The sequence below is a fragment of the Manacus vitellinus genome, unplaced genomic scaffold (genome assembly GCF_001715985.3).
Source record: "Manacus vitellinus isolate BGI_N305 unplaced genomic scaffold, ASM171598v3 scaffold_49_pilon, whole genome shotgun sequence".
Taxonomy (NCBI): Eukaryota; Metazoa; Chordata; class Aves; order Passeriformes; family Pipridae; genus Manacus; species Manacus vitellinus.
Window position 1 is genome coordinate 258592 of NW_021940603.1, and position 12779 is coordinate 271370.

At 47.3% G+C, this 12779-nt stretch overlaps 1 protein-coding gene across 2 annotated transcripts in view; it reads right to left on the minus strand.

Annotated features, from left to right (window-relative positions):
• PPP2R3A (protein phosphatase 2 regulatory subunit B''alpha) overlaps positions 1 to 12779 on the minus strand; it is a 40684-nt gene that overhangs the window by 18486 nt on the left and 9419 nt on the right. For both annotated transcript variants that reach the window (XM_008923399.2, XM_018080012.1), the window contains exons 2-5: positions 6407 to 6667; positions 4505 to 4608; positions 1915 to 2017; positions 103 to 177 (exon numbers count right to left, since the gene is read on the minus strand). In XM_008923399.2, coding sequence (XP_008921647.2) covers positions 103 to 177; positions 1915 to 2017; positions 4505 to 4608; positions 6407 to 6667 — 543 coding nt within the window. The remainder of the gene's footprint in view (positions 1 to 102; positions 178 to 1914; positions 2018 to 4504; positions 4609 to 6406; positions 6668 to 12779) is intronic.

Genomic DNA, 12779 nt, shown 5'->3' on the forward strand with positions numbered 1-12779 from the left:
ATTTTTTTTTAAATAACTGAAGGGTTTGCTGATGGGAACAGTGAGAGGTCCCAAAGGGAGGGTTGGCACAGTGATCCCAGGGGACCCAAGCAGGCAGCCTACCGTGGTGATGTACCGGGAATGGAACTCCGGGGCATCCTTCAGGAACGTCAGGCCAGGGTGAGTTTCCACCACATCCTGCAAGATAGAAGGAAGCCAAATGAAATGGGTTTTCTTCTCCTTATAATGTTGAGAAGTTACTGGGTTTCACAAACCAGTACTTTTGCTTACTCTTGAAACTGTATTTGCAGCATTAACAGTAAAAGTGAAATGACATTTTTTAATCTATAAGTGAACCTTCTAGAATTACAAGTATAAGACATTTTCTGAGCAATACGCACCTGTTGGGCCATTTTGATTTACTTAAGGACAGAAAAACAAAGGAAGAGAGTTAGTGAGTAGATGAAAACTCATTTTCATTGATGAGACAAAAATCAGTTAGTTGACCATGCAACTATCTCCTCTCCAAGACCTCTTTTTATCTCCATTCATTGAAGATACCAACATTTGTTAGAGCTAGGTCTCAGAAATGCACATTCCTTGAGAAAATCACATTTTATGTCCTTCACAACAATGAAAGCTCTGTGAGCCTCAGAATGCTCACAGATAGTGTAGTGCTTTTCCAAAATTTACTTGAAGTACCTGTGGAGATGCCTCTTTCTCAAGGCAAGTGAACCACTGGCCCACGGTGCCAAATCTGCACGAGCAGATACCAGAGAAACTGCTCAGATCCTGCCTGGATCAGTTCAGGTCCTCCATGAACCAATGTCTGTGTAATTCCCACGTGTCTGACTCCTCTCCCCCCCAAGAGTGTTGCAGGTTTTGCCCTGCCATGGTGCCCTCAGGGGTGTGACGTGACCAGATTTTGGGCTGATGGAATGGGGTAAGATGGTGTCACTGCGCTTGCCTGACTGACAAACAGGACTGGACACGCCTTGGATTGCAGCAGGAGCTGAGAGGCAGAGCTGCAACCAGCCAGTGTGTGCCCAGTGGGGAAAAGATGAAGAGGGACGTGACAAAATTTACCCACCACACCCCCACTTTTGTCTGAGAGACAGAAACAGCCAATGCAGACACACAACCTTTCCCCAAAGCAGCATCTCCACAGAGGTTTTGCCCCGAGGGCAATATGGGGGGAGAAATGTAGGGATACGTAGAAAAGACTGGAAAAAGTAGCAACAGAGGATCAGAGCAGGAGATGGACCTGATTTATAGAGAAACTATAAAGAAGCCCTAAAGCTACCCAGAGCCTGCCTAAATAGCCACAAATAACTAAAAAATGATGCTGTTAAAAATGTCACGTGAATGAAAAGAAAAAAAAAAAGAAATTAAATCAGGATGCACAGATTAAGCCTGAATATTAGAGAAAAAATAAGCAGTGAGACTTGTGCACCAGCAAGTTGAGAGGCATACACAGAACACTTGGAAGTGCGGGAATTTTGCCAAGATTTCTACATTATACTGTATCTGGTAGCCTTGCTAGACAAATTCAATTATAACTGTCTTGCCAAGCAACTTCTACAACTTTTCTAATATGCATTTATGTTGTGCTTGAGCATCAACAGCACCATGCATTTTCCCCAATACCTGAGTGGGGCAGATTTCAGCCTGGTTACCAGGCACTGATAAACATGAATCCTGACAAGACACAAGAAACCACACAAAGCTTTGACAATCCTTTAGCAAGATTTACAGTTGGGTGGCATTTAAGCAAAAGAGCCCACTTGAAATGCTTATTTCTTTTTCACTCCAAAATAAACCCCACTCAGGCGCTGTTCAAACCAAAGGTCTGCTTGCCCTCGGTAAACATTTAAGGACATGAAAATAAAGAAGCTGCAAAATGAAGGTGGCTGTGTCCCCAGCCCTTCCCCGTACCTGGAGCAGTGGGATGAAGTCCTCCTGCTGTAGGTAGTCACAGCCAGGCTTGGCCAGGAGGGATGTGAACCTGGAAGCATCGTCGTGGCAGTTCCGCAGGACTCTGTGGGAGAGGTGAGGAGTCACCCCAAGCCCCTGCCCCTCAGCACAGCCCCAGAGCACAGGTGGAGCAGGAGGTGCCCCAGCACTCCCCTCAGGCAGTACCCACACCCCAAGTCAGGCAGGAGCTCACCTCACACTACCAGCACACCCTCCAACACCTTTCAGCAGCACCAAGGTACCCAGAGGAGGTTTTTTCCATGTTTTAACACTGCTGTGGCAAACCAGGTTTCTTACTGGAGGCTGTTCTTGCTTTGATTCTGCAGCTACTCAGTGAGTAACCTGACTTTTCCAAATGCTGTCCACTCACTGCTCTCAGTGGAGTCAACAGCACCAACCCCCTGGGATGCCCTGAGATACCCTCCCCAGTGCAACCCTTTCCTAGAGCTCAATATTTGAGGGCATTGCCAAACCACAGCAACTGAATATTCACCCACAAAAATCACTTCTGAGAAGGACAAAGAACATCCCTTGTTAGTTGGGCCCATGTGGCTGCTGTGCTCTGCAGTGATGGAGAGCAGCACAAGGGAAGCATTAGCAGGACTCAGGATTCAGAGGAGCCTGCAAACTCATTCCTTAGGTTGACAGTTTGCATCTGACACATCAGTTCTTGGCTCTGCTTTCTTCTAATGCAAAATACTGCTGGTCAAAGGTATCACAGTTACTTAATTCACTCCAAACAGAAAAACTCATGCAAAGAGCAACTCCATGACATTTACCAAATACTGGATATATCAAACACTTAGTTGTTCACATGGTATAAGGGAAACAATAAATTACTCAGAAAATCACCCTGGTTTCTTTAATAACTGTGAAAATACAAGTGCACTGTTGGTTATTTACTGTGATTAGTCACCACCTCCCTCTCCTGAAAGTGTACAAACACAACACTGAACTGCAGAGAAGTCACTGGAACTTGTTTCCTGCTAATTCTGGCCTCCTTACTCTACAAAAAGCAGTCTTTACAAAAAAAAAAAAGGCTTTTTTTTAAATAAGCAAAGAAAGATTAGATTTAGCAATCCTTTGGCTGCACATTCATATCATGGCAACTGTCAACTGACAGATACATTCTAAATCAGCTGCAGAAAATGTTTTAGCTTAAAAAAATCTGGCACACAAAGAAGAATCCCAAGGCCGTGTTTTAGCCACAAACTAAACGATCTGACATTCAGGAGTATTTTCTATTCAGCAATTACTATAGACTTGAGGAGATCAGTGAGCATGGAGCATTTTGAAAGCCAGGTCACCTACTAAGGTGCTTGAAAACAGGCTTCAGCAACAGAAGATACCTGTTTTAGAGCTACACCTGTCCTCACAGAGCTCAGCCCAGCTGTACCAGGAACATTACATTTCTTCTGCCTTGCATATTTCCAGTAAAGATTTTGTAAATGGCAAAGGGAAGAGGAGGGGAAAAAAGGTTTTCCTAAAATGAGCAATTCAAGTGAGAAAAGCATAGAAAGCTTGGCTTGGAAAAGGGGTGGCTAAAAGGATACAGAAGAGGGACATGACCACAGTCTGCAAATATCTGAAGGATGTGAAAATCAGAGGAGTGAAAATATGTGGTATCATACATGAGGGATTAATTAGGAGTAATTGGAGGAACCTAAGGAAGGAAATAAATTGTCTGTGTCAAGACAAACGTAGCGATCACAGTCACCCCTCACATTTTTGCACTTTTGCCAGGGTAACTAGAAGCTGTTTTGACAACATCATCATAGGAAATATGATGATATGATTCCCTTTGGGAATTCAAGGTTAAAGGCTACTTCAAGAATCTGAAGAGGAACCATTAAGTAAAAAATTAGAACTCTCTCTGGAGAGGAGATGGAGATGGTGTTCAGGTGTTTCACAAAGCAGACTAAAGCCTGAATTGCCCTGGGGGAAAGTGTGTTCCATGTCACACCTCCACTCCCAGCACATCCAGAGCTCTCATTTCCAAGGGCAGCCCTGGCAATGGGATGTGCAAGGGACTGTCAAACTCCATGGATTTTTATGCTTGAGGAAGGTGGGAACTATTAAAGCTCCCAGAGTATCCACTTGTATGATGATGCTTTATTTTATATTCCTTCTTCCTGGAACACAGTCATCCACCTCCTCTCCCAATTCCCAAATGGCCCTCCCTTGGTGCTCCAGTGTAGCAGCAATGAGGCCCATGATTAACACATCCAAAATCCACTGACACCTATCAGCTATCTCAGAAGAGCTGGCATATTCCTGGGGAGCATGTTGGGATATTTTATATGCCAGTTAGACCCAAACAACTTATCATCTATACAATTGCTTACAAGTCTGTTGATGCCACATGGAAACAAGTGTTCAGAGAGTTTCAGGGAAGAAAACTGAAGCTGATGGAGATTTTCAGCCATTTAAAGAAGAGACAATGATTTGAAAATTCTGGTAGAAAATAAGTAAGGGGGAAAAAATAAAAAAAGACTTCTGTGGCAGGCTGCTCTCTTTTTCCAGTAGGAGAATTTGGCATTGCTGTACTCACTTTCTCCACATGGACACAAAGGAGTGCACAGATACCCCTCCTGTCCTCTCTCCTCCTGATGCACTGAACAGAGGTGCTTTCCAGTAGAGTGGGCAGCCACAGACCTGTAAGGAAACACAGGGATAAAGAGGAATACAAGAGCAGTCCCAAGAGGAGCCTGCCTGTTTACACACCAAACTCACCATCGAGGCTTGACATGAGGGAAATAAGGTGGCAGTGGCTTTCTGACTGACCTGTGTGCCATCTGCTGTGTGCCAGGGTTGAGAATTCACCAGTAACTTTCTACTTGGTGCTTTGTTAAGTGGCTGGGAAAAGGATCAGGGACTATCAATGTCTTAAACTTTGTCTTAGACTGAGCTGTTCAGCAAAATTCCCTACCAAGTGCAATGGAGGGAGACAGGCACCTCCTGCCACTCACAGCAGCTCCCTCACAGACCTACCTGACCCATTCCCTTATGGGCTCACTTCTCACTGGCAGCCAGGGAACCTCAGTTCTAATGAGAGACAATCAATGGTTAAATGCCTGGAGGTGAAGTAATTCCCATCCCATGGTTTTCAGTGCAGTGCCTCTTTTCCCAACACTGCTGGATCTCAGCAGGGTAACACAAATGGGAATGAACAAATGGAAAGAGGTTGATTCCAGCAAAAAGACTCTCTGAACAGCACTTCTGACCCAGGCTCTGCAGAGGCTGCTGCTCTCAGAATGGCCATCAGTGAGAGCTCAGGCATTCTGGACTCCCCAGGGCCTCAGCAAAGCAGGCTTGAGGATGGTGCCAAACAGCTGCTCACGCCATCAGGCATCTCCTCTCCACCACAGAGACCTTCCCAGCCACTGTCCTGACTCCAGACAGGCATCAGAACTTCCACAAAACACTGGCCTTGCAGGGAGTGCAACTGGCTCCGACCAGGCACAGGGATCTCTTCTACACCAGCCTCCTGCTTTGAACATGACAGGCCCCACACAGTTGCCTGTCTTGTCATTAAACCAGTTTCAAACCTTTTTTGGTCAATCAAAGAAGGTTTTCTATCTATATTTTCAGAGCAGATTTACAAATAATGTGCCTGGATTCCTCGAAAAACAAACAAAACCAACCTAGTCCCTCCTTTCAGGAAAACCCTCCTTCTTGGAAAACAAGTGCTGCTCTTGGGAAGAAAACCACTGCTCAACTTACAGTGCCAGAGATGCACTCAAGGCAGGCTGAACAGACAAGATGTGTCTGACAACTGCTACTTTTAGATCAGCAGCACTGAAAACCACGGCTGGAGAGAGGGAGGGAGATAGCAGGGACCATCTGCACTGAGCTCCCACACAAGTGCTGGGGGCTGTTCCCTGGAGCCAGAACTCCTCAGCAGCCTGGGACTCCTGTGTCATGGACACTGAATGTACATCTCAGGGGCTGAGGGCTCACTGAGCATCTCCCTCCTCTGTGTCCAAGGAGGTGGAGGTTGGGAAGTGCTTTCCCACACAGCACTGCAGCAGCACCCTCAGCTCAGGCCCAGCCCAGAGGGACAGCTACAAAAAGCCCCAAAAAAGGCAGCTGGCACCACCTGAAGCCACGGAGGCACAGAAGTTTCTGCCACCTTCTGAGCAGAACTATGGAGGGACAGAAGAACAAAATGCCATTTGTATTTGCTGAAAATCTGAGAAAACCATTTTGTAAAGCAAAGCAAGGAGGAACACATACATCTAATGTGACAACCAGCAAACTGAGCTCAGTTTGTTTACTATAATCTAAACAAAAAACTTCAGCACAAAAGGATAATAGATCTTTTTTCCCCTAAAACAGTTGCGAAATGATTTGCTTTCATTTCATTCTTTCTCTCCCAAAAATTAAAATCCCAGAGAACAGAACCACAGAACCATCAAGGCTGGAAAAGACCTCCAAGCCCATCAGTAGTTACCTTAGCAATTTTCCCCATTTCACAGACGTTTGCCTTCTCATCTTCAAACTCTGAAAAGGCCTCTTCAACCCTGGCAATGATTTCCTCATGGTTAGTGCAGACATTGGGAAGTCCTTTAGGGAAGTAGAAACGTGGAATGTTTATGGACAAGGGGGCACTGCTGGTGGCTTTATTCACAGGCAGGAGAGTGCAAGGGCCAACTGAGGGCTTCAGGGGGGCTAGGGAGGGAGCTCCAGGCTTCTTCTCTTGTTTACTTTGAACCTGAAAAGATAAGGAATAACAAACACCTTTTAACAGCACGGCACACAGAGCAGGAAAACACTGCTTGTGCTCCCGGGGATTAGAGAAAATTAAACCCACCACAGGGATAAAAATGCATGTCTTAAACAGTCCATTAAAAATTCCTGCTTTATGAAACACTGCAAATTTAGGGAATGTCACACCTGCTTTGATGCTCTTGCTGTGCATTTGACATGTGTAACTCTGGATTATGACTGATTACACACTCTGCAACTCAGCAACACCACACACAAGGACAAGGTTATTTCTTCTCATGCTGGTCTGTGTTGTCACTTTGCCCCATAAACAGCAAAGTATCAAGACCTGCTCTTTAGTATTTCCCCTTAGAAATAGAGCACCCACCCACACAAACATCTTGCCTCAAGTATGACCAAAGTTACCTTCACAACAAGGACATTTTCTACCCCTTGGGAACACAATTAGCTTTGACAAAGTGCTGCTTCACAGACAAATTAAGAAAAGATTTGCTTTCTCAGTTTCAGGAAGTCCTTCATTATGTGCCCAACTCCTACAGCCCAAGACCTGATTTTGTTACAAGTACTAAGCACTGGGAAACCAATTTTCCCATCAGAATTAGGAGCAGCCAGCACAGTGCCATTAGGCAACCCCTGGATGTCTTTTCCTATCAGTCTTCCCCTGTCTGTAATAAACACATGGCTGATATAGTGATCCCCCTGGATCCCATCTCCAATGAATCTCTAGTTCCAGCCCTACATCAATGCTTTTCATCACAGGCAGGATTTGTATTTAAGCACACAATAAGATCCTAAACCAGAGAATTTTTCTGACATGGGAGGGAATATTTTTTCAACTTTGACAAGCAGTTACAGTATAAGCAGAATTCAGCTGCTGGAATGCCAAGGGCTGATGAATTCCCTGCTCCCCCACAAAGACACTATTCCTTGGGAACAGGCAATAGGCTTTCCCATTGCACAATGGTTCCACTGCAGGAGTTATTATTAATGTAACAACATATGTGATAAGGCTCAGAAGGCAACAGTCAAGTAAATACAGCTGCGACTTTCAGTTTGTTTATTCTGACTGTTTCCAAACAAAACGGTTTGAGGATAAAGCAGCCAAGTCTGAGATCACTAAATGCAGAAGAATGTATATGATGAATGAACTAAACTCTTTGCCTTATTAATTTCCATAAACTTGGAGCTTTTTTCTTAACACACACTGGATCCCCCAGCCTACCATGGGTTTGCTCTCAGGAAGGTGGAGAACTGTAAAACCTTCCTCAAGCCCTGTTTTTACCTGCAGTTTATAATACTTTATAACCCAGTCCTCAGAGACCACGAGGAAGGCTTTTCTCCTCTTCACTCCCCTGCTTCACTGCTCTTTCTTTAAACAAGGAGGACCTCTCATTTCCTAAAAGCTGTCCCACTCAGGAGCAGGGACACTGGCACACATGCCAGCCAAAGTACACTTCTGTTCTGGATCAGCTCTGTACAGAACACATTAACCTGGAGTTTGGGACTCCGAGTTTTCCTCTCCCGTGTCTTAAAACACAGGAAAAGTTGAAGCTCACTTTCAGCCTTCAATATTTCTATCAATACCAGTGCTCAGAGTCTGAACAGTCCTCAAGTGTAGCTCTCAACCTTTGGAGAACAGGCCTGATCACCCCCATCTGTTCTCCCTCCCATCTTCCTTGCTTTTTCCTGCTCTCTCACACACTGCACCCCTCTGGGGCTGATCCTGAGCGATGCTGGAGCCCAAAGTGGGCCAGCTCTGAGCCCCAAAGTGTTCCTGGGGCTCAGCAGGGCTGTAGGATGGGGGAAGCACCAGCCCTGGTGACTCTATCCTACAGCAGGACAATGCAGGTGACCCGAGGCAGTGGCAGGGGTTCAGCTGGATGCTCCCTTTGGGATCATGGAACACACCCCTCTCCTGGCTGCCTTCTGCTCTTTCCTCAGCAGAGTAAAAGAAGCAAAGCCCAGCCAGGCTGGATGTGTCTGGGGAGGGGGATCTGACCTGGAGAACTGTCCCACAGCACCACTTGTGCCTTCACCAACCCCCTCCCATCCTGCTGCCCTGCCCAGCCAGGACCAACTCCCTCAGCAGTTCTCTCTTTTGGATCCCAGCAGAGGGAAATTCGTGCTGGTCCCTCACAGCAGCAAACAATGCAGGGCTGGAACAGACCCCGAGGTGCCACTGCAGCCACTTGACTTCTATAATAGGCCCTTCTCACAAACAGGTTTATTGCTCCCTGATCTCTGCATCCCACAGGCACTCTAGGCTGCCAGCACCCTGAGGAACCAGGAGGAATGACTCAACTGGAACAAAAACTACCACAAACCAAGACGGTCCTTCAAAGGACTCTGACACTTCACTTCAGCAATAGATCCCCCTCCCTTGCGTTACAAGGGAATGATAAAATCGTATTTTTCCTCTCTTGGAAGGGGCAGAGACATCCCCCAAGCAGACCACAGCAGCACTGTGCCATTTTCCTCCTCTTCTGCACACCACATACACCCCAATAGGGCACAAGAGCTGATTGTCCTGTAACACCACTCATCCCCTCTGCCCAGGTCTCCACCTCCCAAAACCCAAAGCAATTCCTCCTCCTCCAGGGACTCCCAAAGCCAGAAACCAGCTGGTACCAGCTCACACAAGCCACAGCTCCAGAAGCTCCATTAATTTCCTGATCCACAACCACCACACAATCCAGAAGGTTAGAGATCTCCAGGAGAAATACAGGGAATTCTGCCAAGCCTCAGAGTAAGGACCCGGTGCAGGTTTGCAGCTGCCCTTCCCAGTGAGCCTGACTCCCTTCCCCTGCTCAGGCCCAGTCAAACGAGGTGAGGCTTTGCTCAGGGATGGCTTCTCTTCAGATTCTACCTCAGGAACAGGTAGAATATATTTCTTATATAAGAAATGAGCTGTCTGACACAAAGAGAAAACAGCAACTGGCCCTTGAGGATCCTGTTCCCCAGAACAATCTTACAAGTCAACACTCTAGGATGGGCATAACCAGATGTGAACCCCTGTGGTGACAACTGGAAGTTAATCACAACTTTTCGTGGAAAAAAAAATAAGGAAGTAGTATGGAGGTAAATTCTGTGGGAATTCCTTGGAAATAAACACCTTCTTACTGAAAAAAAAAAAAAAAAGGCCTTAAATGTTCTTTGCTTAGTGGAACACACTTCTCCAACAGGGATGTGCATTTTTGGAAAGGACAACTAAGAAAGGAAACTACAAATACTTTAATAAATCTTTTAGGTTTGTTATCAATAGCCAACAGACTTTTTTTTTTTTTTTTGCTCAAGAGGAAGGTGAAATCAAAGCCCATTTTTAAACACTGCTCTATAGCATTGTGTAATTTACCTTAACTAAAATCTGTCCATCCGCTATATCATCTTTTGCCAGTCATACAATTTATTTATGGACAGACCAAAATAGTGACGTGTGTTATAAATAAACCAGACAGAACTACAGCCTCATTGTAGCTACAAAACAAAGCACAGACCAAAGCTCTGCCATCCCAGCCCATCTCCCAGGGATGTGCCAATCCCAGCAGAGAACTCCATGGAAGGAAGCAGTAGCACATCAAGTGCTCAAATCCTTTCTGCTCCTTCCTCCTGGCCCCGATGTCCACCAGGGTCCCAGATAATATATTTACCAGTTTCTTGCTGTTTTTTCCAAAGGGATTCTGTAATCCTCTTTTCTAGGGTACAGTGACTCAGCCTGGGCTCTCGCAGTCCACAGAGCTGACTTCATGTCTCCTTTCATTTTTCATAGTTCCTGCCTTGCTGGAGTGTGATGGTAACTGGACACAGGCCATCCCCAAAGCTCATCACTTCTCCAGAGCTGCTTTGTGTCTATGGCCCGAGACCTTCCCCTCCTTTTCCTCCCTGAAGCCCTTTCCCATCTCCTTCCTGATGCCTCTTTCCTACCCATTTCTAAGGATAGTAAGAACAACAAAGGCTCATCTGCACATGGCTCCAAACAGCACAGAGCTGTGAGAAAATGATTTCTGCAGAGAACCTTTTCTACACGGAAACATAAACTCACCCGCAGAAACCAAGTCAATCACAGCAAAACAAAAACAAACTCGACCTAAGCAACTCAGAAGCACAAAAGGATTGAGGTGGGAAGAGACACAGAGCTAATTCTAAGGTTTGATCAAGCTCCTCATGCCCTTTTCCAGTGGAATTTTGTCTCCACTGACAAGTGTGCCTATGGATCTTGCACATGGGCTTCCCATGACCGGTGGACTTCAGCCCACACTCCAAATGCTTCCCTGAAAACACCACAGAGAAAACAGGCAGGGTGCATCCAGATTACCCTAGAAAGGAAGACACAGGTGGGTATAACCCCCCTGCAATTCTCCCCTGTCCTGAGGTGCAGATGACACTTGCCTTGGGGGGAGGCTGGCACGGTGACAGGCGGGACCTCAGGGGCAAAGGCCCTGACAAACTGTTCAAATACTTCCAGCAGAGAAGGTGCCCAGTTCTCCACCTGTGGACAGTGATCCCAAGCACCAGTTCAGGCTGGGACCCCTCTGGCTGAGCAGCAGCCCTGCAGAGAAGGCTGTGGAGGGAATGGTGTGTCCTGGGCTGAGCTGGAGCCTGCAGGGGAGGTGCTTACAAATAGGGCAAACCATGTCCTACTCTGCACCAGGAGCAGGGCCAGGAGAACACGAGCACTTATCTCCTCTGGGGCTGCATCTGCATTACTGTGACCAGTTTGGGACCTTCACTTCAAAAAAAAAAAAACAACGATGGGGAGAAACCAGCCAGAGATGTTCAGGAGGGAAATCCAACAGGCAGGGTCGGGATCGGGTGGCAGGAGGGACTGAGGGGCTGGGGTGGCTCTCTGGCCAGGCAGAGGGGAAGCCAAGGGATGGGCCAAGCATGGTTTGCAGCTCTTGGAAATGCAGTTACAGCAGTGATGGAACCAAACTCTGTAGTGGTACCTGGTATAAAAGGGGCAATGGCCATAAAGTGCAACTCGGGAGGGTTAGGCTGGAGGACACTGAGGGTAATACAGCCTGCAGGAGGTCACTGGAGGGGGGTGGGGGAACCCCTATCCTTGGGGAGTTTCCAAGACTTGGAGAAAGCCAGTGCTGATGTGACCCAGTGTTAGAAATACTCTTCTTCCACGTGAGATGTTGGATCAGAGACCCCCCTTCCTCCCAGCTATGGGAAGCCCTCTGATCTTGCCATAAATAGTCCTGCAAACAATAAGCACCAGAACTGAACAGCTCTTGAGACAGGGGTTACCAAAACCCTGCTCCTCCCTTCCTGCCTGGCCAACACCTCCGTGTTCCACAGATCACCCCTCACTCAGCTCTGCTCCCTCTCACCACCCTGGTACCTTTTCACCTGCGAGCACGTTTGTGTTCTCAGTGAGCCCAGTTCCCTCTGCTCTCTGGTCAACCTGAGCCACCAAGTACAGCCCCACAAGGCACAAGAGTCAGCATCTCACTGCTGCAAGTGGGACAGCCCCCATCCCTGTCCTGCACTCCCAGGTGTTCGCTGATTCCCTGTCCCAAGTGCCAGCTCCAGAGCTCGCCAGACCCCCCTGGGAACCCATTTAACCCGCTTGGAAAGGCAGAAAATAGACTTGGTTTTGGTGCTGGATGATATTCTGCAGCACTATGAGTTAAGCCAGGTCACAGAAAGGCCTGTGGAACCCAGGGCAAGGCAGGGGGGACACGCAGTGAGGAGGCAGCAGGAGGAACAGGCACTGAAAGAAAGAAGAGGAAGGCCATTTTCCAGCTGCAGCAGTTCACTTGCCTTGGATCTGCAGCCACAAGGCACTTATTCCTGATGCATTTAGGTGCTGCTCCTGCTTTAGACCAGGCCAGGGGCTCGTGGACCAAAGGCCTGTCAGTTTTTCCAGCTGGTCTAGCGGGAGGTCCCAGCTCTCTGTCCCTGCACAGCCTGCCCTGGTGATGTCCTCGGGGTCAGCCCTGCTCTGCAGAGCGGGTTCAGCTGTGCAGCTCTTGTCAGTCTGCTCCCAACTGCTCCCAGCCCGCCCAGGCCATTACTGCACGTTATTACCTCATGCAATCCTCCCCCAGGGAGGGAAAAACACACGTTCCAGAGATTAACCTCCAGACATCCTT